We start from the raw sequence: 20862 nt of genomic DNA on the forward strand, positions 1-20862 counted from the left end.
GCATTTTGTACCAGCAGCTTCTTTGTGGCCTCCAATTCCGAAACGCAGCCGTCACACCAGCAACGAGGAGAGCAGGAGCATGGCAAATGGGTCACCGCACTCAATCCGCCGCTCCGATGGCAAGTGAGGGACAAAAGGACCAGGCGGTTGAAAAGTAGAAAAAGGGCAAAAAAAAAAAGAAAAAAAAAGCGGGTTCGATACAAAGAGCTGGAAAGGCGAGCGAACAGAGTTCGAGCCAAGCACGGAGAGTGCATGAATGAATGAATGAATGATGCGAAAGTGCAACAAGCGGAGGACGAGCGAGTTGGCGAAGCGACAGAACGAAAGGAAGAAGGAAGAATAAAGCTATAAAAACACAACAAAACCAAAAAAAAAAAAAAAAAAAAAGTATAAAAATAAAGTTAACATTGATTTTTGCAATGTTGGAGGTTTTGAGCTTTTTCTCACACAAGAGTTTACGAGTGAGCGACACTAATTCAAGATCAAGATTTGGAGACAGTTGAGTAAACGGTAAAATTTGAGAGAGAAAGTTTGACTGGAATTGAGAGAGAGAGAGAGCGACTTCATCGCGGTTTTTGACCCTGCTCAATAAAATCCATCGTCCTTTCCTCATCCTCCGCATCATCGTCCTGCATGAACCATGCGATTGTCATCTGATTGTCATCACCATTTTTTTCCCAAAAACAACGATTCACTCTTCTCTGTCTCTCCAACAATCATGAAGGCTGCCTTTGTTGCCATTGCTTTCCTCGGCCTCGTCGCCCTCGCCGCTGCCCGCCCCGTCGCCAACACCAACGGCGACTTCTCCAACTGGGCCCTCGACCCTTCGTTCGAGCTCCTCGGCGACGTCTGGTCCAACTGCAGTACGTGTTCTCATCCATTTTGCCTCCTGTTGTGATTGTGATTGCAACAATGGGAAGGACGGGAAAACTGGGATCAAAGTGGAACATTTTTTTATTTGTATTTTTATTATTGTTTGAACTTTGTTTTGTTTTTCTCTGTCATCTGCGCGTCGCTGCGTCATTTGGCAACTGAGCATCAGTCGCATTGCCGTGTTGGGTTTGCATTGTCGGGGGAGGGGAGGGGATGTTGCGCTTTCCTGATGTGTGGCAGCTGGCTTGCGCGCTGTATCATTTTCGTCTTTTATTTTTTTTTTGTTTTTTTTTCAATTTTTTTGCCTTTTCTTCTTCTTCTTCTTCTTCTTTGCTTGTTTCCCCGCTGCCATCGCCACGCCGTTGCACATTCCTTGTTTCGCTCATGCTCAGTCTGACGATTGCGCTGCCCTCGGATGACCGAAGCGAACAGCGAGCGAAACAGCATCCTTTATTATTGTTATTATTGTTTTTTTTTATTTTGTTTTTTTTATTTTTTATATTTTTTCGTGTCATGCGCTTCGCGCCGTTTTTGCACTTTTTTTTTTTTTTTTTTTTTTTTGCGATCAAGAACAAAGCAGCTGATGGAACAACGAAGAAAGACAGCGAACATTGAGTGATGGTTGAATCGAATGACACTTCGCACAATCGCACAGAACGAAGCAAAAGACACGCGCGGGATTTGCATTGTTGGGGAACAAACAAGCAATCGCGTCCATCTCTCTTCTTTTTTTTTTTTTCGACCAGTCACAGTAGCGACACGAGGCAGGCACACTCCTGTGATGAAAATCGATGAAATGATGTCATATGAATACTCACTCACTTTTCTTGTGTTTGCTTTTGCTCAGGCGCCGCTTCGGACCACCTCCACATTATCAACGTCCAGATCACCCCCGACCCGCCGGTCAAGGGCAAGTCCGTCACCATTGCTGCTGCCGGCAACCTCGACAAGAACATCACCTCGGGCTCGATCAACCTCTCGATCAAGTTTGGCATCATCCCCGTCCTCTCCAAGTCGGTCGATCTCTGCACTGTTGACCCCACCCACCCCTGCCCCCTCCCCGCTGGCCCCATCGTCATCTCCCAGACCGAGGACATCCCCTCCAGCGTCCCCTCTGGCCACTACACTGGCACCGTCAAGGTCACCGATCAGGACAACCAGGAGGTTGCCTGCATTGACCTCGACCTGCACCTCTAAAAAACAAGACCAGCATGGACGTGCCGTACTGGCGCGTAAAACGCTCATGGTGATGGGCCCCCCTTGATCATGAAAATGTTTTGCTCCTTTGCGTTTTTTTGCTGCTCGTTCTCACGCATGTCGCTGGCTGACAAGTTTGTTCCCAATGAAAATGAGATTTACTTGCAACGTCGTTCTCTATCGATGATGCAGCACGAGAAGCGGGGTTGCTGTCAAGTTGCAGCATCCACGCACACACACTGGATGAAACACATGATTGCCAAACTCGAGGCAAGCTCGAAACACGGGTCGAATAATTGGGTTTTGTTTTGGCTTTTGCGTTTTGAGTTCGGTCGGCTTTTGGAAGCGTTCAGTTCTCTGTTTTGAAAAGGTCCAGCATCACATACACACACAAGCTCAAAGAGCGGCGATTGACAAAGCAACCGGATTCTGCGACCTTGTTCTTCGGCGAGTCAAAATCCAAATTGGTAAGTGGTTGCCGAAACAATGAACGTGTAGTAGCAGGCACGCCGCATCGCCATACATGTTGCGCCGCATCGAGAATAGAAACAAAAAAAACAAGTGCGAGCGGGAACGCTGGTGGGATTGGATTCTGCGTTTTGAGCGAGTTCTCCCGAGCGAGAGTGATTCGATATAGCAAAGGTTTCTGAATTTCCTGTCAGTGTCAAGTCGAGCCCGCGTACTTGAATCCCAGTGTGTGCCAACCTCGACACTGTCTATTTGAGCGAGGGATCAAGGAATCCCACCCAGGGCTATGAGTGCAAAGTTGGTTTGAGGTTTTGTTTTCCGATCGCAAAACACGCTTCTTCGCGTTGGTTTGTGCTGTCGTTTCTGACCAGCTTCAAACCGCATGGGGTTTTTCTGCGTTTGAGCATTGTGCATTCCATTGTGATTGTTTCGATTCTTTAGCGGACTGTGGCTCTGTACGAGGCTTGGCGCGAGGGGAAATGCAGCCGAACCCAATAACGATGGCCAGACAACGAAGCAGCACACATCCCTGTCTTTGGGGACATCTTCCCCTTCCACTCTGATGCTCGTCAACCAGAGAATCAATCAGAACAAAACGTCGGCGATACACGAGGTGCAGAACGAAAACAACAAAACAAAGCGGTCTTGCGGTGACTTTTCGAGCTGTTCGAGTTGCCCATCTTTTCTCTTCTTATCCTCCACGTTCAATTGCACGCATCCCCGCGTGCGTTCTGATTTGACATACGCCATGATCCATCTCCATCTCGAGCACCGTACACTCTCACGCGACATGTCCAACAAAATCAAAACAAGTCAAACCGTTGAACGAGTTCTTTTTTTTTTTTTCTCGTTTGGTTGCTTTTGGCAAGTGTCAATCATCTTTCGTTGTGTTTTTGGTTTTTTTTTTTCCTCTGAATCGTTTGGGTAACAAGGCTTTTTTGCTCTCTCCAAACAACCTCGCTGAACACTTGCGTTGATGTCCTTGTGAACGTGATTTGTCATCAGCGTGTGCACGAGAACAGCGCGGCTCGAGCCTCCCTTGTTTTGCTCGCGTCCACAACAACAATGAAGCTTTGAGAACAGAAAACAGAAAAAAAAAAAACCATGGCAAACAATTGAGAGAACACGAGGGCGGATGTGCATGAGAGTGAAGCTTTGGCCCGGCATTGCGGCGCGTTCAAAGGCTCGTTCTCGCACTGCGAACGCACGCTTATGCAGTGTGTAAACGGCTCAACCTTCGTTTACTCGCGACATGCCGACAGCGACGAGGGGAAGAGTAACGCTTTTTTTTTTTCTTTTTTTTTTTTGCGTTTTGGAACAGCTGTTGTGGGAACGACAAACGCCGGCTTTTTCATCCCATGCGCGTTGAAGCTCGTCTGCCCTCTGCTCTCCGCGCTTGCCATGTAGCAGGTACACGAGTGAACCAGAGGCGCGTGACAAAGACACGCCAGGATGCGCGAGTCGGAAGGAAACAGCGATCGGAGTTTGCTGGCGGTTTCGACCTTTTTTTTTTTTTTTTTTTTTTTTTTTTTTTTTTTTTTTTTGATTTGAGGTTCGACAGATTTTCGTTCATTTTGATGGAACCTCGGCGCGGTTTGGTGTTTGGTTGAGCCTGTTCTGCGTCCACATCCAAAAGCGTCTCTCTCGTCGACCTCATCTTGCCTGCAGTTTGAAAGGGTGGCTGGAGGTGGACTGTCAATGCGCTCGTCGTCGAGGGCGTCGGTAGCTCGCGTCACCACTCCCGCTGCCTTTATTTTTTATTTTTATTTTTATTTTATTTTTTGATGGGTTTCGGTCCATGTGTGCTTCGGCTTGAAACCGCAACGCGAGACATCGATTTCCGGTGTTCGCCGCAGTGTTCGCCCGAGGACGGTTGGAAGGACTCGGTCGAGTGTATCCTGCTACGGCAAGTGCCGCCGTCCAGCAGTCCTGGAGATGGTGCGGGGTGCGATGGAGGCGTCAAAACAATGACCGCTAGTAACAGTTCGAATCACCCGAGCCCCCCCTTCCTCTCCATCGCTCGCTTGCAGTCTTTCGCGTCGGGTGAATCAGTAGCAATCCTTCAATCCTGACCCAGTGCTACAATGTGCCGGTTCGGTCAACGCGGTTTTGCGGAATAACAGTTGCTAACTCGTTCGTTGTTTTTTTGTTTTTGGTGTGGACAGAATCTGCGAGACAACAACACCTTTTTCTTTGGATTTGTCTGCTTTTCAGAGCGGTTCGGTTTGCTGACTGGGAAGCATCATCATCATCATCATCAGCATCATCAACAGCAACACAACCTGTACTTGTACCGTCCTCCACCTCAAACACAACCGCCGATGCAGCACCATCCTGCACAACAATCCATGCCTGTCCTTGCTCAGTATTCTTATGCTCAGACACCTCAGCATCACGCGCAATTTCACCACCACCCATATCAACAACAGCCATTGTGGACCGCGAGCGTCCAGCCTGTCGCAATGTACCACCCCGGGGCGATTGCCCCGTTCAGCTTGACGGCGTCGGCATCGTCGCCGGTCGTCCTGCCATCTGTGTCGCCCAACGCTGTCCAGGTTGGTCGCATTCTGGGCTCGTGCAATGCCACCGTTCACGACTATGTTGAGGCCTGCATGCATTCGCACCTCCTGTCCGATCGAAGCGCTTACGCGGCAGCACGAGCAGTCTGGGCGGCTCCGGCACTCGCAGATGCTTCTCCTGCGCAGCTGGAAGAGTGGATTCGCGCCTCGCCGGGCCTCACCAACATGTTTTCCGAGTATGCGCTTGGTGCCATCAGTGCCAACGCCTTGCAAGGACGCGACTTGTGCTTCATGCTCGCACAGCTGTCCGCGGTCGACGAGACAGACGAGCTTCTCGATCACCTGGGCCTCGTGTGCAAGGCCCTGCCCGCATCGCCCGGAGGCACCGTTCCGCCATCGCAGTTCTGGCTGCTGCACGCCAAGTTCCTCAACCAGGCCATGTCACAGCTGTTTGGGCCCGTGGAAACAGGCGCCGTCCCCGCAGTGTCCATGACGGTCGGCTGCACCTCCACACCGTTCGCCCCGTTGGATGCGTCGGCCCTGTACATTACACCCGTCAAGGTCCGCCAGATTGCCCAGTTCTGCGCTCAAATGATTGGCGTTCCGCAAGTGCTGGTTGTCTCTGTCCAAGTTCAGAGCACCTCCCCGCAGCTCAACCATCACCACCACCAAGTCACGGTGACAGTCACCATTCCATCCTGGCCCGTCGCCGGTGCACACAACCCGCATGCCATGCTTGCAGATGGCCTGAATTCCATGGCTGCCTCGTCTGCCAGACTCGCCGCCTTGTGCTTTGCCTCGGACTCTGGCCTGGTGTCGCAGGTGGCCTCGGGTGCGCACATGATGGGCAATGCCGCGATGGGATCGCTGAATATTGATGCCTGGACCTTTGCCAACTACCATGCGCTTCTCGAGCTTGGCGGGATTCCTACTGCCGTCTGTCAAGCGTTCGTGGCGGCAGCCTCCAGCTCACACCTTTCCCCTGCGCTCGTGCTCCATCTCGGAAAAAGCGAGATTGCTTCGTGCACGCGTGCCGACCCCAACGTGTGTGCGACGGTTGCAATGCTGCTGTCGGCTCTGCGTCGCTCGTGCGCTCGCAACCCTGCTGCTGCTGCTGCTGCTGCTGCTGCTGCTGCTGCTGCTTCTGTTGGCCCCGCCCGTGCCATTTCCAGGCTTTCGGCCCTTCCTGCCGGCAGCGAAATTGCAGGCTCGCCTTCGGACAAGACCATGTCCATCCTGCGCCAGCTGGCTGCGGTTGGTGTCCCTCATGCCGTTCGGTCTTGCAGTGCCCTGGGCGTTGGCCAGCCGTGCTCGCCGGTGTCTGAGGATGGCCATTCACCCTTCTCGCGCAGCAAGCGCCACAGGGACGAGACAGATCACTCCGCGCCCGAGGACACAAAGCGCATCTTGTTGAGCGAGGGTCCCGCTCAGCAGCAGCAGCAGCGAAAGCGACCGCCCCCAGCACCGCCGGTTGCCATGCCTCTTGAGCTTGTGCGCAGCAGCAGCAAGTCGTCCACGGGCTCATCGCCCACACCACCATCCCGGCGCTCCTCTGCAAACGCTCCGCGCACCTCCAGCGCTCGTCCTCCAACCGGCGCCGCGGCTTCAAGCGCGAGCGGAGATACAGATCGCATCGACGCGCGGTATGAGCGCATGCTCGGCCCTTCGCCTAGCCAAGCCATCCACTATCACTACGATCTGATTACCGACGAGCACAATTTTACCCATGCACAACTGGAAGACCTCGTCCAACCCAGCAACCCGCTCTTGATCAGCGTACACGCCAACCGCACTCATCTGGAGCTGTCGCGCCACTCGCCAGGCTACAGCATCAACATGCCATCCCTCCGAAGGCTGTCTCGCGTCATTTGCCGCAGCTTCAAGGTTTCCGGCCACGCTGGGTCATTCTACCGTACCCGCGCTGGAGCTGTCAATGCCAATCTCCAGTTTACACAGTATCTGGCCCACTCCAAGCGTGCCTTGCAACGGATGGAAGTGACGCACTGTCCCGTCATGCTCGAGGCCGGCGATAGCGAAACAACCTTTGCTGTCGTGATTGGACTGGTTGCCTACACTCCTCGCGGAGAGGTGACCATTTTGGTGGACGAGCCGGACGAGCAGCTAGCGCTTGATGCCAGCGTCAGCAGCTATGCCGACGACGACGACCGTGACTCGACCGGATTTGGTCGCTCGCGGGCCTCCAAAGTCGGGTCAAAGTACGCTCGTGACGCGGCCGCTGACGCCAAGGCGAGCAGCTCCAGTCCCAAGAAGAAAGGCTCCTCTTCTCGAGCGGGTGACCACCGCCAGCATGGCTACACGTCTCCGCCGCATTTGGAGTACTCTTCCAGCTACTCTTACGACAATGACGCGAACAGCTTGCAGCCCGGGCGATATGGCAGCGGTGCACAAGTGCTCTCCTCACCAACAACGTCTAGTGCTGCCTTGGCGCTGCACGTTCTTGCCGCGGCGTCCAGCCACTCGCCACCCGGTGGACTGTCGGAGTCATACGAGCGCGACGTGGCATACGCCTTGTCGCGGGCCGTGCAGCGACACCGAAGCTCATTGTCGGCCAGTTCCAGCAGTAGCTCGTCGCCATCCTCCCTGTCTGCTGCTCCGTTGTCGGATAGTGGTCGAGTGACATCTGTCACAGCAGACATGCATGCCTCAGTCAGCAGCGATTCGGATGTTTCCGCGACTTCGCCAATCATGCAGATGCAGGCCTCTCCTCCAAAGAGCAGCGATCCGCACCCCATGCATGAATTTGTGACCAGTCTATTGCCCGCCACCGAGACCGCCCAAGGTTGATGGGCTCTTCTTGGTGATGGCCAAACCCGTTGTTTGTTGTTTGACGAGATGGCGTTTAGCATTCAAAAAGTACAGGCTGCTTTTTGTTTGATTTCAAACGTCCTGTGTTGTATTCTATGTATCAGTACTTGTTTTGTTTTGTTTTTTCTATTGCTCGTTTCCCATCGCTTCATTGTACACATAGACTGTTTTCTTTCGATTTTACTGTGCCCTCATTGAATACATTGATATTGCTTGATGAATAAATTCTCGTTGATTCGGCCATTGGCTAATGGTGCTGAAACAGTTCAATTTACTTGGTCTTTCTTGTTGAACTATGGTCGAAATTCAACGCAATGCTCAACATCACATTTAGTCACCGGTCTTCACTCCTGTTTCGTTCGTTTCTTCTTTCCTCTTTCGTTTTTGTTTGTTTTGGTTGGCGTTTCCCCTCCCTCTTCCTCCAAAGTAAGCCACCGCGCATCATCTCCAGCAACAATGCGCTATTCTCTCTCGATTGTCTTCCGCGCCTTTTGACGCGACTCTCTACCGCATTGGTTGCGAGGTCGGCAATGACGAGCGGAGCATTTGGGGCTAGCAGAAAAGGAACCAATAAACAACAACAACCAAACTCCAAAACGAACGGCCGCCGCTGGCTAGACCGATGATGCGATTCGAAATCAACAGCTCTACTCAGACTCGAGCACCATTGCAGACGAATGCAGGTGCCGCATAAACATAGTGCGCAGAGGGCAAACGGAACATCATGACAACCGCAACAACAACAACAACAACAACAATAAACCGCGACGAAACAGCCAGCTGTCTCGAGTGCACTCTTTCTCCTTCCGCCACTCTGACTCTCGCATGCGTCCTGTGGCATCAAGCTGATCAAATCAAGCGGAAGACATGACGTGGGTGGAAGGGAGCAGCGGGGGCCCAGCGACCGGACTGCCGCGGTTGCACGACAAAACCCACAAAAAAACAAACAAAAACAAAAAAAAAAAAAAACAAAAAAAAAGTCAAAAAACAAAACAAGAAGAAGAAGAAAAAACAAACAAAACAAACAAAACAAACTAAAACAAACCAAATCAAAACGCTCCGCACACAACCTGCTGAGAACCAATGGGACAAAGTCTCCGCCAAGTTTCAGAAACCGGTTTTTGGCACCATTCCTGTTGCGAGCGATGGGTTCTGAAATGCTCCGTGCTCACTTTGTAAATTGTCTCTGCTTCACATCCTCAAAGATGACGCCAAAAGGGCTTGCTTTTGGTGTGCTGCTGTCGCTGTTCTGCGTGATTTCTCACGTCCAGGTGGCGCAAGCAGTCAATGCCTGTGACCCCGGCGTGTGCGACTGCTCGGGAACGTTTGTCGACTGCTACGGCGAAACCCTCACAACCATTCCAACGGGAATCCCAGTCGACACAACGATGCTGTAGGTGTTTCCGGTCGCGCTGAACTTGAATCGAAGCATCGTCCTCATGATTCGCATACCGTCGACAGGAGATTGAGCAGCAACCAAATCACTGGCATTGCACCCTCGGCATTTACAGGCCTGACTGCACTGACTGTCTTGTAAGCAAGCATAAGCAAGCAGAAGAGAAAAAAAAAACCAAAAAACAACATGTTCAATCCATGCACAACCGGCTCATCTGATTTTTTTATATAGGAGTCTGTCGTACAACCAGATCACCAGCATTCCCGTCTCTGCATTCGCAGGCCTTGACGCGCTGACACGATTGTACGCAAGCAAGGCATTAGAAATCAAGCACAAACAGCTCACTCGTTTGCAAACTTTTCTGCATGTAGGGATCTGAGCAGCAACTTGATCACCAGCATTTCCGCATCTGCATTCCCATCCCTGACTGCGCTGACTGAACTGTAAGCAAGAAAAGCATGGGATATCACAGATTGCATGCCGGCTCATTCGCTCGAGACTGCATTCAAAGGAATTTGCAGGGCAACCTGATCACCAGCATACCCGCGTCGCTATTCACCGGCCTGACTGCGCTGCGTTGGCTGTAAGGAAGCAACAACGTGACGAGTCCATCACAAACAAAACGGCTCACTCGTTTGCACCTCATCTGTAGTCCTCTATCTAACAACCAGATCACCAGCATTGCGGCAAATGCATTCAATGGCTTGAGTGCGGTGACTCTCATGTAAGCAAGCAAAAACAGAAAGAAGCACTGACACGCACACACGACGGCTAATGTGGAGACAACTCCATATTTTGACATGCTTGTAGATATCTGCAGACCAACCAGATCACCGACCTTTCCCCAGCCACGTTTACAGGCCTGGCGGCGCTGACTGAGTTGTAAGCAAGGTACTATGGCAGGACGAATCAAGCGCAATTGGCTCACTCGTATTGCTCATCTGTCTGTAGATATCTGATGGGCAACCAGATCACCAGCATTCACGCTTCTACATTCGCAGGTTTGACTTCGCTCGAGAATCTGTAAGCAAGCAAGGACGCGAAGAATCGCACACAAAACCGCCGATTCATTGACGGCCGTTTGTAGGGATTTGCAAGACAACAAGATCACCGAGGTTCCCGCCTCAGCATTTACGGATCTGTCCGCACTGACTGGACTGTAAGCAGGCAACGTCACCAAGAGTCATACACACAGACGGCTCACTCTTTGGCGACTCCATTGGTAGAACTTTGCAAGACAACCAAATCACCGAGATTCCCGCCTCCGCATTCGCAGGCCTGACTGTGCTGGAAATTTTGTAAGTGACGAAAGCGAAGAAGCACACACTGACATCTCACTCGTTCGCGGCTCTTTCCGTAGGAATCTGCAAGGCAACCAGATCACCAACATTCCTGAAACTGTATTTGCAGACCTTACGGCGCTGGAAACCTTGTAAGCAGTCAAAGCGATGAAGATAATCTCACACAGACGACTCAATTTTTGACGGCTGTCTGTAGGAATTTGCAAGACAACCAGATCACCAGCATTCCCGCCTCCGCATTCGCAGACCTTACTGCGCTGCGTTCCTTGTAAGCAAGCAAAGACACGAAGAATTCATACATAAGCTTAATCATCGACGGGTGTCTGTAGGGATTTGCAGGACAACAACATCACGAGCATTCCCGCCTCGGTATTCACAGGCTTGTCTGCACTGAACGAACTGTAAGCAAGCAACAAAGGCACAAAGAATCACACATCAGCGACACTCACTCGTTTGCGACTGTATGTGCAGGAAGTTGCACACTAACAAGATCACTGACCTTTCCGCCTCTGTTTTCGCAAGCCTGACTGCGCTGGCTGTCTTGTAAGCGAGCAAAGACACGATGAATCACACGCAAACAGCTCACTGGTTGGCGACTGTCTGTAGGGAGTTGCAAAGCAACCAAATCACCGAGATTTCCGCAAACGCATTCACAGGGCTAACTGCGCTGACAAAATTGTATGCAAACGAACAGATATGAGAATCGCATGTCGGGTATTGTTGGCTGACTTCGTTGGCGACTCTGGCTCCAGGGATCTATCCAGCTGCCAGATCACCAGCTTTTCCGTAGACGCATTCACAAGCCTGACTGCGCTGCGAGATCTGTAAGCAAGAGACACACGTTGGAGCGTCAAACACACCGCTCATTGGGTTGCGACTCTATCTGTAGGTATTTGCACTTCAACCAGATCACCAGCATTCCCGCCTCTGCATTCACAGGATTGACTGCACTCTATGTCTTGTAAGCAAGCAAGAACGCGGAGGTGTCACGCGCGAATGGTGCACTTGTTGACGATTTGATCTGCAGAATCTTGGCCTACAACCAGATCACCAGCCTTCCCACAAACACATTCACAGGCCTGACTGCACTGAATACATTGTAAGCAAGCAATGACACGAGGAATCCCACACGAGCGCTTGCAACTTGTTGACGACTTTGTCTTTAGAACCCTGTCCTTCAACCCGATCACCAGCATTTCGGCAAACACATTCACGGACTTGACTTCGCTGTTTTTCTTGTAAGCAAGCAGGGACAAGAAGAATCACGCGCTAAACAGCTAATGTCGGTTGCGACTCCTTTCGTAGAATTCTGAACAACAACCAGATCACCAGCATTTCCGCAAACGCATTCGCTGGCCTTCCTGGGCTGAAGTACCTGTAAGCAAGCACTCCAAATGCACGTACTGAACTTATTTCTCACTTTCAAGTTACTCGTAGTGTTTTGAGTGACAATCCCTTCACCACTTTGCCTCCTGGTCTGTTCCAGGGCTTGCCAAATGGACTTTCTTTATCGCTTTCGGGCCAGTATCTGAGACCTAACAACTTTACCTTGGGTGGGAACACGGTCGCTCCGCCCAGCACATACGGCAGTGCAGACGAACCGTACCGTAAGTTTGAGAGGCGACTGCAAATTCCCCCGGACATTGATTCATGTCACTGACAAATGTGTATATGTGCAGAATGTGACACAACCTGTGCCACCTGCTACGACGCTGGGTCCGTTTCGTGTTGTGCAACCAACTGTCTGACCTGCACTTCATCCGATCCCTGCACTCAGTGCTATGACGGTTATGTGATGCTGGGTGGATCATGCGTCTCGCTCGCTTCCATCGCTTCTGCTGCCTCGACCGTCTCCGCCTCGGTTGCCTCGATTGCCTCTGATATTTCCGTTGCCTCGGCGTCCGCTGCCACTGCGTCTTCAGCGTCAATTGCATCTCAGATGTCCGCGTCAGCCGCCAGCGCTTCTTCTGTATGGCAGACCTCGGCTGCATCGGCTGCATCCAATGCTCCGAACGAGTCGAGCGATGCATCTACTGGGCATATTATTGGCGGAATGATTGGTGGCGTGCTTGGTCTTCTCCTGTTGGTTGTGCTGGTTATGGCCCTTCGGCGCCGTCGCTCGTCGAGCGCATTGGCAACCACCACTATGGCTTCCAAATTGCGCGCATCAGCCTCTGGCTCGGAGCCTGCTTACCAGTCGGTTGATCATAACAACATGGTTGCAAACGTTGCCAATCCAACCTATGAATCTTTGTCTGCTCCTAGCGACCATGCCTTGTACGAAGACGTTGGCGCAAAGCCCCGTCCTCCCGCGAGTTCGTCGGAGCATGTGTATGACGACGCAGCCGTGTCTGCCCCAAGTGCAATGCGCGCGCCAGGCAGCGGTGTCGAGTACGCCGATCCCTCGCTGCCCAATGCCTCGTCTGTTCGCGTGCCGCCCGTGTCTTCACCGACGACATACGCGACGATCGGTGTCGCACCATCCACGCCCAGCGGAAACGTCGAATACGCCTAAATCGCATGCGTGTCCGTCCGTTCATGCCTCTTGCAAGACTTTCTGTGTGTTTTTTTTTTTTGTTTTTTCTGTGCTCCTTCACTGTGATGCCTGTTTTAATTCGACGAGGCTTGTTTTTTGTTTTTTTTTTTTTTCGAGCAAAAGCACCAACTGTTCCACCAAAAGGTCGACGACGGGCACAAAGTCTTTCAGTGTGAGACTGAACAAGAGAGTGAGGCAAATTGCGACCACAGCACACCCACAACTCCCGAATAGTTGCAACTGCACAAGTGCTCGTCCATCAACATTGTGTATAGGTCGAGCTGGTGGCGCCACGACGACTTTGAGTTTTTGGTGATTTCGTTTGTCTCCGCTTCTAGCCCGACTTGTACTGTTCGACTGCAAGACTGCACGCAAACTTCAAACAAATTCCATAATCTTTTTTATGGGGAGGGTTTGCCAAAATCAGTGCAAAATCAGTGGGAAGACCATCCGGACACACACAACAGCCGTCCCCGGGAACTTTGCCAGTCTTTGTGTACGCTATGACATTAGTCAAATCCTGCTTCGTGAACAGGCGCTTGGAAATTGGGTTGATGTTCATCCTCAGTGCTATATGATAGCGGAGAGAAAGAACTCGCTGCGGAGTCCCATGGTCCAAGCCTCGATCCTCAAAAATACACGTGTTTATGATACAATGAGCACCGAACAAGTCAAACATTTGCAAAACTAGCGTCGGCCGATGAGATCGGCCATCTCGATGATGCTGTTAAGATCCTTTTGCGCACGCAGAGCGTATGCTTCCGGCAGCTTGGTCATATAAGCCTTGAGCTCATCGGGAGTCTTGTGAGCGCTAGCATGCGTGACGGAGTGGCGCTCAGTGCGAAGCCAGTACGCGACCATGAAGCTGCGGAATTCCCACATGGTGTCTGTGAAGTGTTGCTTCAGTTGCTTGATTTCCTCGTCATCATCGTCCCTGATTGTGTTCGAAACTTCAGCCAGGCGGTCGTTCGACAATAAAGCGGGAGAGTAGCGCCCACGCCTGTGAAGGTCTTGTCACACGCACGGTAGGCCTTGAAGTTGGCATCATCCTCGGGAAACGCTTCGTCCAGAACGTGGTTCACAAGCGTGCACATGGAATCTCCAAGATTGAGGAGAGCTTCCTTCTTGTCCGCCTGAGCCTTGAACTGATCAAAAGCGGTCTTGAGAGCAGCAATCTCTGCAACCACCTGAGTCTTGAACCGATCAAAAGAGCCAGCTTGCTCAACGATCCTGGCCCTCAAATTGACGATCTCTGACGCTTGAACAGCAAGCTGGGCTTCCAACGCCTCCACTTTCTGGAGAAGAGTGTCTCTCTCGGACGACGAGAGTTGTCGATTTTGAGTGACAAGCTCGCGATTTTGAGTGGCAAGGTTGCGATTGCTCGCAGAATCTGTTTCGATCTCGGCGTTGGACTGAAGCTGTTTGAGAAGCTTTCTTTGACTGAGAATAACACTCTCAAGCTCTTTAACGCGGAATACATGCTGATCTGTCGTTGTGACGAGATTAGCTTGCAGGGCTGCTTTCTCCGCCTCAAGAGCTTTGCGAGAACGCTCGCAGCTCTCGTGGCATTCTTCCAGTTGCTGACGAAGGGAATCAATTGAATCAGCAGCGTCGCCGAGAGGTGATGATGTGTGTGTCGAACCGCTTGGTGAGACCATTTGATATGGGGAGCTCATCTGTCAATCACGAAGTCGGAGAATCTGTCGCATAGAACATGTTAGTATTCATCGGATTCAACAGAAAGCAGTGGGTGGTGCAATGCGAGATGTGCTGGAGGAGGCAAGGTGAAACGGAAGGTAGGGATGGATTTTTTTTTGTTTGTTTTTTGCGTTTGTTTCCGTTTGTTTGCGTGGGTCGTCTGCTGGCTCAAAGCCAGCTCAAACACAGAAAAGAAACAAGTCACTAGGGTGTCATCAATATGAACCAACCTACTCAAGGCGAAATGAACGAGGCACCGTACAACAGGAGTGTAGAAAGACTGCGTTTGGTGAATCTGCACTTTTTCAAATCAAAAATTGGAAATTGCGCCACCGTTGCTTTTATTGACAATCAGCTGAACTTGCAACTCATTTGACTGAGCAACAAGCCCGACTCTAGCCCGACTTGTACTGTTCGACTGCAAGACTGCACGCAAACTTCAAACAAATTCCACAATCTTTTTTATGGGGAGGGTTTGCCAAAATCAGTGCAAAATCAGTGGGAAGACCATCCGGACACACACAATCTGCTGGACCCTCGAAGAGGGGACGGCTGTTTTGTGTGCAGTCTAAGTCGGGCTAGACCGCTCCATTGGGTTGCATCAGCAAGCTGCAAAACTCACACCAAACATTGCAATTGACATTTAAAAACAAGCAAAAACAAATAATGTTGAGTCATTCTTGTTTTTCAGTGTTTTTCAGTGTGGTTCCTTTTTTTTTGTTTTTTTTTTTTTTCCCTTCTATTTGGTGCTTCTTTCTTGCTTTCTCTTTCGCTTTCTCCAAGTAAGCCAACGCACATCACCACACCCAACCACTCGCTATTTTATTCTCTTTTGATTTCTCCGGGCCTTTGAAGTGGTCTCTGTCGCACTGCGAGGTTGGGAAACGAACAAGCGCAACAATAAGCGGAGCATTTTTCCATGAGTGTCGCGACAAAAAACAAAACAAAAACACAAAACAAAACAAAAAGCTTACTTCAAACAAAAACGTGCTGATTGTTCTCCTTTTCCTGCCCCGCAGCGCTGATCCTCGAATGCCTCGTGTTGCAGCCAAGCCCATCACGCAGTACAGGGCGACGAACGGGGCGGAGGGGAGGAGGAGGAGGAGCAGGGCCAGTTGCAAAGTACGTTGACGATCGGGCCTTCATCGACGCGATTGTGTCCAACTCGCCAGTCTGGTCAGCAGCATTTAGAAGGTGAAATTGTCGCTTTCCAACATTTACTGCTTGTCTCGGATGGGCTTGTCATCTGGCAATTGATGGTGTATCTACGAATAAAAGTGCGCCAGTTTAAGAACTGTGTTGTTTTAAAGCGGCGCTCTGTCGTATGGAGAGTGCCACAAACAACCACGGGGTCGCCTTTGTACTGCACAAAAGACACACCAGACAGTTCGTGCATGTGACTAAGTGCTTCAGCAGCAGCAAGCGCTTTTCCCCGTCCTGTTATTGCTGGTCCACTTCGAGTTCGACTTTGTGCTGCAATAAACGTGTGCACAAACGGCTTTAATCATGCGGTCTCAGAGCCAACAAAAGCAAACAGGAACAAACGAAATGTCGAACAGGGACACAGTCGAAGAAACCTCGAGCAACCACGCGAATCCAATACCAAAACCTTAAACAGCTTGCAAATAAACAAGACCCAGCCGGCTCAACTCTAATGCAACAGTGGCATCAGCGCTTGCCATGGCGAATGAAGCGCAGGGCCAGGTAGCCAAGGAATCGGAGCGCAATCCAGATCAGAATGACCATCATAAGATTGGCAAAGCGGTCGTGGAAGAAGCCATCTTGAACACCGACAGACTTGAGAATTTGATCCGACGAGAGCGGGAAGCTGGAAGTTGTTTCGCATCCGGCCAGAGCAATTGGGCACTGCTGCGCCGCACTGTACGTCGTGTTGAACAGACAATACCCACCAGAGCCGACGTATTGATCGGCGTTATGAAACTCGTTGATCAACAGGGCAGCCAGAGCGTAGTTCTATCAGTTGTCAAAGATCGAGTCAATGAGTGAAGGTTCACAAACGCGATAGACATCAGCTCGAGTCTGCAAGATACGTACACAATACGAAATGTAATACACCGTGTAGTGCCAAAAGTCCGGCATGTTCTACAATGCAGGGATTGAGGGGCGGTGGGACAGACAGATCAGTGTCAAAAGGTGAGGATCAGAGTCTATCATTCAAATTCACTCAAACGCAACCGAAAAAAAAAAAAAAACGAAAACGAAAACGAAAACACCCATACCTGCGGGAAGATGAAGAAACCACTACACAAAACAAACAGCAAAGGGAATGTTGTCATGGCGGCCGCCGCTTGTTCGAGCGTTGGCAAGGCAGCGGCAAAGAGCTAATTCGCCAATCACGAGAACCCATACATACAAACAAACAAACAAAACCAGTCAATAACCACCGCATCGATAAAGCGACAACGTCAACAAACGTGATTCCCTACCTGAGCAAGGCCGCATCCAAAATCAGCCAACAGGATGGCCACAAACGTGAAAAAGAAGAACTGGTCTGCCGTCCGTGCAAAGTTGCATCCCCAGTAGATGATGATCGACCAGAAGAGGCCCTTGAGGATCATGTACGGGAGTTCAATAAACATGTTCGCCAAAAAGTACGAAGAGACCTGATAGGTCGCCGCTGCACGCTCGCGCGTAAAGAACTTGCGATCCTCAATCACTGCTCCACCGTCCCCAAACCCAAAACAAAAAAGAAAACAAAAAAATGAGTGACATGTTGACCATCACAGCAAGGCACACCAAAACGTCAATCAGATGGAATGCTCACGTCCGCCAAGGAGCTGGTTGGCGCCGATCGAAAACATGGTGACGGTCAAGGAGATCAGCGCCTGCCTGTTGCGGATGCCGGACTGGTTGTGGGGAGAGTCGCGATAGACGAGCAGGAAGAGAATGGCAATGATGGAGGGCATGATAACACGCGAGCGGAAGAAGGCGGGATCGCCAGATGCCTTCTTAAAGTTGCGTTGCAGCAGAACGCGGAAGTTGAACAGAGCGTTGTTGACAAACAAGTCTTGCTCTTCGCGCAGCTGATGCTCGCCTTCGGAGCCGTGACGAGCGGCTTGTCGCGTGGAAACCTTGCGCATCTCCGCCAGCGCCGACCTGCGATACTGCTGCGCAAAGAAGGACTGCTCCACAATCGGGCCCTCGATCGCACCGGCTTTTCCGTGGTGATCGCTTGTCACAGACACTGGTCGAAACGACACAATGGAAGAACAATGAAAAAACACAGCGTCGATCAACAATTTGGAGAAAAAAAGGGAAGGAGGGGGGGGGGGCAACGGCGGCGGCGGGGGAGAGTGGGACTGGAAATTCGTCATGACATACCGATAAACTCGGCAGGATTCACGGAAGGAGAGTGCTTGTAACCCAGCTGTACAAAGTAGTCCACGGCGTTCGCAGCAGGGCCCAGGTACACGACCTCGCCAGCAACAAGGAGCATGAGACTGGACGCAACAATTGAAAAAAATGAGCAAATGAAACAAAGCAAACAATCAGTGATTGGTCATCTCCGCTCAACAGCTGCAGAATGCACCAATGGATGCATACCGATCAAACAGACGGTAGATGTCTGTGCTTGGCTGATGGATGGTGCAAACAACAGTGGTACCTCTGTCGCGAATCTTGCGAACAAAGCGCATAATGTCGAACGCAGTCGTGGCTGTTGTGAACAATGCAACAACGCAAGTGAGCCCTGGTTTATGACATTTTTGTTCAACGATATCTTACAGTCGAGACCACTGGTTGGTTCGTCCAGGAACAATATGCCTGCAATCAACCAGCAAACAAAGCAACAGGACATGAATAAATCGACACAGTCATCAGACTCCATCACACGAATCACCACAAAAAAAAAAAAAAAAAAAAAAAAGATGGTACGCACTAGGACACGTCAGGAGCTCAATGCCAATGTTCACGCGCTTGGCTTGACCACCCGAAATACCGCGATGGCGCTCGTCGCCGATCAGCACGTCGGCGCAACTGGTGAGACCCAATTCGGCGATAACCTCCTCAACGCGCTTCATGCACACTGCGTCGCCGGTCGAGGCAGGCAGACGCAACTTTGCAGTAAAGTAGAGCAGCTCGCGCACTGTCAACGTGCCGAGAAGAATGTCAGACTGTTCGACATAGCCGCACAAACGCTTAAAGTCGTGGCTCCGTGGCTGGCCATTGAACAGCATGGTGCCGTCAATGTAGCCAGAGCTCTTGCGGCCTGCGATGACATCCAACAAGGTTGATTTTCCTGATAGAGATGCGCCAACCAACAGAAATGAGTCAACGAAAAAACAACAAAAACTAGAGTGGGTTAACAGAGGGGCATCAGCAGCAGTCTAACCTGCACCGCTTGGGCCCATCAGTGCAGTCATTGTACCGGTATGGAGTGCGCCCGTGACCTCTGTTTCACCATCGAGTGGCATGGTGTAAGTACACGGCAACAAGTTAGAACTGACGCTCGCAGACAATCACAACATCAATTTTCCCACCCCTTTTTTGTTTTCGCCGACATTTGGTTTAGTCTCATACCTTTGAGCAGCATTTTGCGGGTGACTTCCTTCTTGCGGCCTGCAAGACGATCACGCAGCTTGTCATTCTTGACAATTTCAATCGAATAGGACAAGTCTTCCATGGTGATTGTAAATGGCTCGATGGTCTTCTGGAGCGCAGCCGAGGACGCTCGAAGCGATGCGAGCCGCTCTGCCTCGATCTTGGACTCGGTATCAACAGCTCCCGCAATGTGGAGGCCGCTCGACTTGGCGTCAGAGTACGCCGAAAGCAGCGTTCGGGTCGACGGCGGGTCGAACGAAGCCGGCGAGATGGGACTGCTGTCGCCCAGTCCGACCTGGTGCAGATTGTCCACGCTGCCCTTGATGGGCTCGTGCGTCAGCGCAGGGAGTCTGCGGCTCTGCGCATCGGTCGACGCCGACTCGCGTCGCTTGTTCTCGTCGGCTCGGCCGTCGTCGTCGGCGTCGTCGTCGTCGTCGTCGTGCTCGTCCGGGTGCTCAGAGACCACTGTGGCCAGCGCTGCAAACTTGACCTGTCGCGATCCGGGCGACGTGGCCTGGTTGCTGCTCGCAACGGAGCTGCGCGTCGAATCCGGCGGCGAAGCGGGTTCGATCACCAGCGCTGGGACGGCCGGTCGTTCGTGCGCCTGAGCCTCCGACGACGCAGCGTCCGTGGGAGGAAGGTCGATGGACACGGCAACAGAGTCCGGCTGCCCGCTCGGCGGCTCCGACGACAACGAGGGCGGCGATGAGGATGACGAGGTGTGGCTCATCCTGCCTTTGGGAAAATTGGAAAAAAAGAAAAAAAAAAAAAAAGGACTGAGAAGGGATTTTCAAATTCGATCGTTGTATATGAAGCTCCTTTGCCTGCTGTTGAAGAGATTGTTGGAGTGCTGGTTTCTGCTTGAAGGTTGATAATGATGCCAAGGGGAAACAGGTGGGGTAAATGGGGGTAAATGGGGGGTCAAAGGAGAACGGGCGAGGAGGCATGCGCTGGAGGATATTTATGGTGGAGGATTCGCAGGGAAAGCGAAGCGCGCCATTTCCCCCCGCCCCCAGCAGTGTCGGAACTGGATTTTGAGCACCAAACACCAACGACGTAGAAAGAGAGAGCGAGCAGTCAAAAATAATGCAACAAAAGAAAACCGGGCCGCGTGTCGGGAACAAGAAGAAGAAGAAGAAGAAGCAGAAGAAGAAAGAAAGAAAAGAAGTGCTATGGGAAAAAATCGCAGGGGGGAAGAAAACTGGATCTGAAGGTGGAGCCGAAGCGGCGGCTCGGGATGGCTGCTTTGGGGGGGGAAACGGGGAAGAAAGAGGCATAAAGAACACAACAAGGTCTGCGGCAAAAAAAGATAGAAGCGCACTGCGGCACGAGAATGAGAGCTGGTTTGGAGGGAGCGGCAATGTATGTGGATCAGAGTTTGACAAGGCGAAAACAAATCAAAGGACAAAAAAGGAGAGCAGCTGGCGGTTAAACTGAGATGATGACCACTAGCTCGGTCGAATATCGTTAGAATTTGTGGCGATATAC

At 51.3% G+C, this 20862-nt stretch overlaps 5 protein-coding genes across 6 annotated transcripts; 3 read left to right on the top strand and 2 right to left on the bottom strand.

Moving 5' to 3' along the window:
• Positions 1-694: 694 nt before the first annotated feature.
• CAOG_06640 (phospholipid transfer protein) lies at positions 695-2238 on the top strand. The gene is made up of 2 exons (XM_004344211.2): positions 695-863; positions 1721-2238. The coding sequence occupies exons 1-2, from the start codon at positions 719-721 to the stop codon at positions 2068-2070; spliced, it is 495 nt and encodes a 164-aa protein (XP_004344261.1). The 5' UTR covers positions 695-718; the 3' UTR covers positions 2071-2238.
• Positions 2239-2436: 198 nt separating this feature from the next.
• CAOG_06641 lies at positions 2437-8147 on the top strand. Of its 2 annotated transcripts, none has more exons than XM_004344212.2 (2): positions 2437-2537; positions 4704-8147. In XM_004344212.2, the coding sequence occupies exon 2, from the start codon at positions 4860-4862 to the stop codon at positions 7860-7862; it is 3003 nt and encodes a 1000-aa protein (XP_004344262.1). In that variant the 5' UTR covers positions 2437-2537; positions 4704-4859; the 3' UTR covers positions 7863-8147. The 2 variants fall into 2 exon arrangements, with proteins under 2 accessions (XP_004344262.1, XP_011270674.1); XM_011272372.1 differs by lacking the exon at positions 2437-2537 and adding an exon at positions 3429-3462.
• A 941-nt stretch (positions 8148-9088) lies between these two features.
• CAOG_06642 (hypothetical protein) lies at positions 9089-13095 on the top strand (the record flags this gene model as incomplete). Its single annotated transcript, XM_004344213.1, has 22 exons — positions 9089-9276; positions 9345-9416; positions 9511-9582; positions 9651-9722; positions 9791-9862; positions 9932-10003; positions 10090-10161; positions 10231-10302; positions 10367-10438; positions 10506-10577; positions 10640-10711; positions 10777-10848; positions 10910-10981; positions 11052-11123; positions 11187-11258; positions 11333-11404; positions 11470-11541; positions 11608-11679; positions 11747-11818; positions 11886-11957; positions 12018-12187; positions 12260-13095. The coding sequence occupies 22 exons, from the start codon at positions 9089-9091 to the stop codon at positions 13093-13095; spliced, it is 2562 nt and encodes an 853-aa protein (XP_004344263.1).
• A 708-nt stretch (positions 13096-13803) lies between these two features.
• CAOG_06643 (hypothetical protein) lies at positions 13804-15064 on the bottom strand (the record flags this gene model as incomplete). Its single annotated transcript, XM_004344214.2, has 3 exons — positions 15049-15064; positions 14137-14816; positions 13804-14050 (listed from the first exon to the last, which is right to left on the bottom strand). The coding sequence occupies exons 2-3, from the start codon at positions 14790-14792 to the stop codon at positions 13804-13806; spliced, it is 903 nt and encodes a 300-aa protein (XP_004344264.2). The 5' UTR covers positions 14793-14816; positions 15049-15064.
• Positions 15065-16299: 1235 nt separating this feature from the next.
• Positions 16300-20147, bottom strand: CAOG_06644 (hypothetical protein). The gene is made up of 11 exons (XM_004344215.2): positions 19354-20147; positions 19166-19225; positions 18713-19072; positions 18559-18597; positions 18379-18490; positions 18157-18275; positions 17600-18019; positions 17262-17491; positions 17055-17156; positions 16870-16917; positions 16300-16788 (listed from the first exon to the last, which is right to left on the bottom strand). Exons 1-11 carry the CDS (start codon positions 20102-20104, stop codon positions 16483-16485), a joined length of 2547 nt encoding a protein of 848 aa, XP_004344265.1. The 5' UTR covers positions 20105-20147; the 3' UTR covers positions 16300-16482.
• Between the last annotated feature and the right edge of the window lie 715 nt (positions 20148-20862).

The sequence above is a fragment of the Capsaspora owczarzaki genome (assembly GCF_000151315.2).
Source record: "Capsaspora owczarzaki ATCC 30864 unplaced genomic scaffold supercont2.12, whole genome shotgun sequence".
Classification (NCBI taxonomy): Eukaryota; class Filasterea; order Ministeriida; family Capsasporidae; genus Capsaspora; species Capsaspora owczarzaki.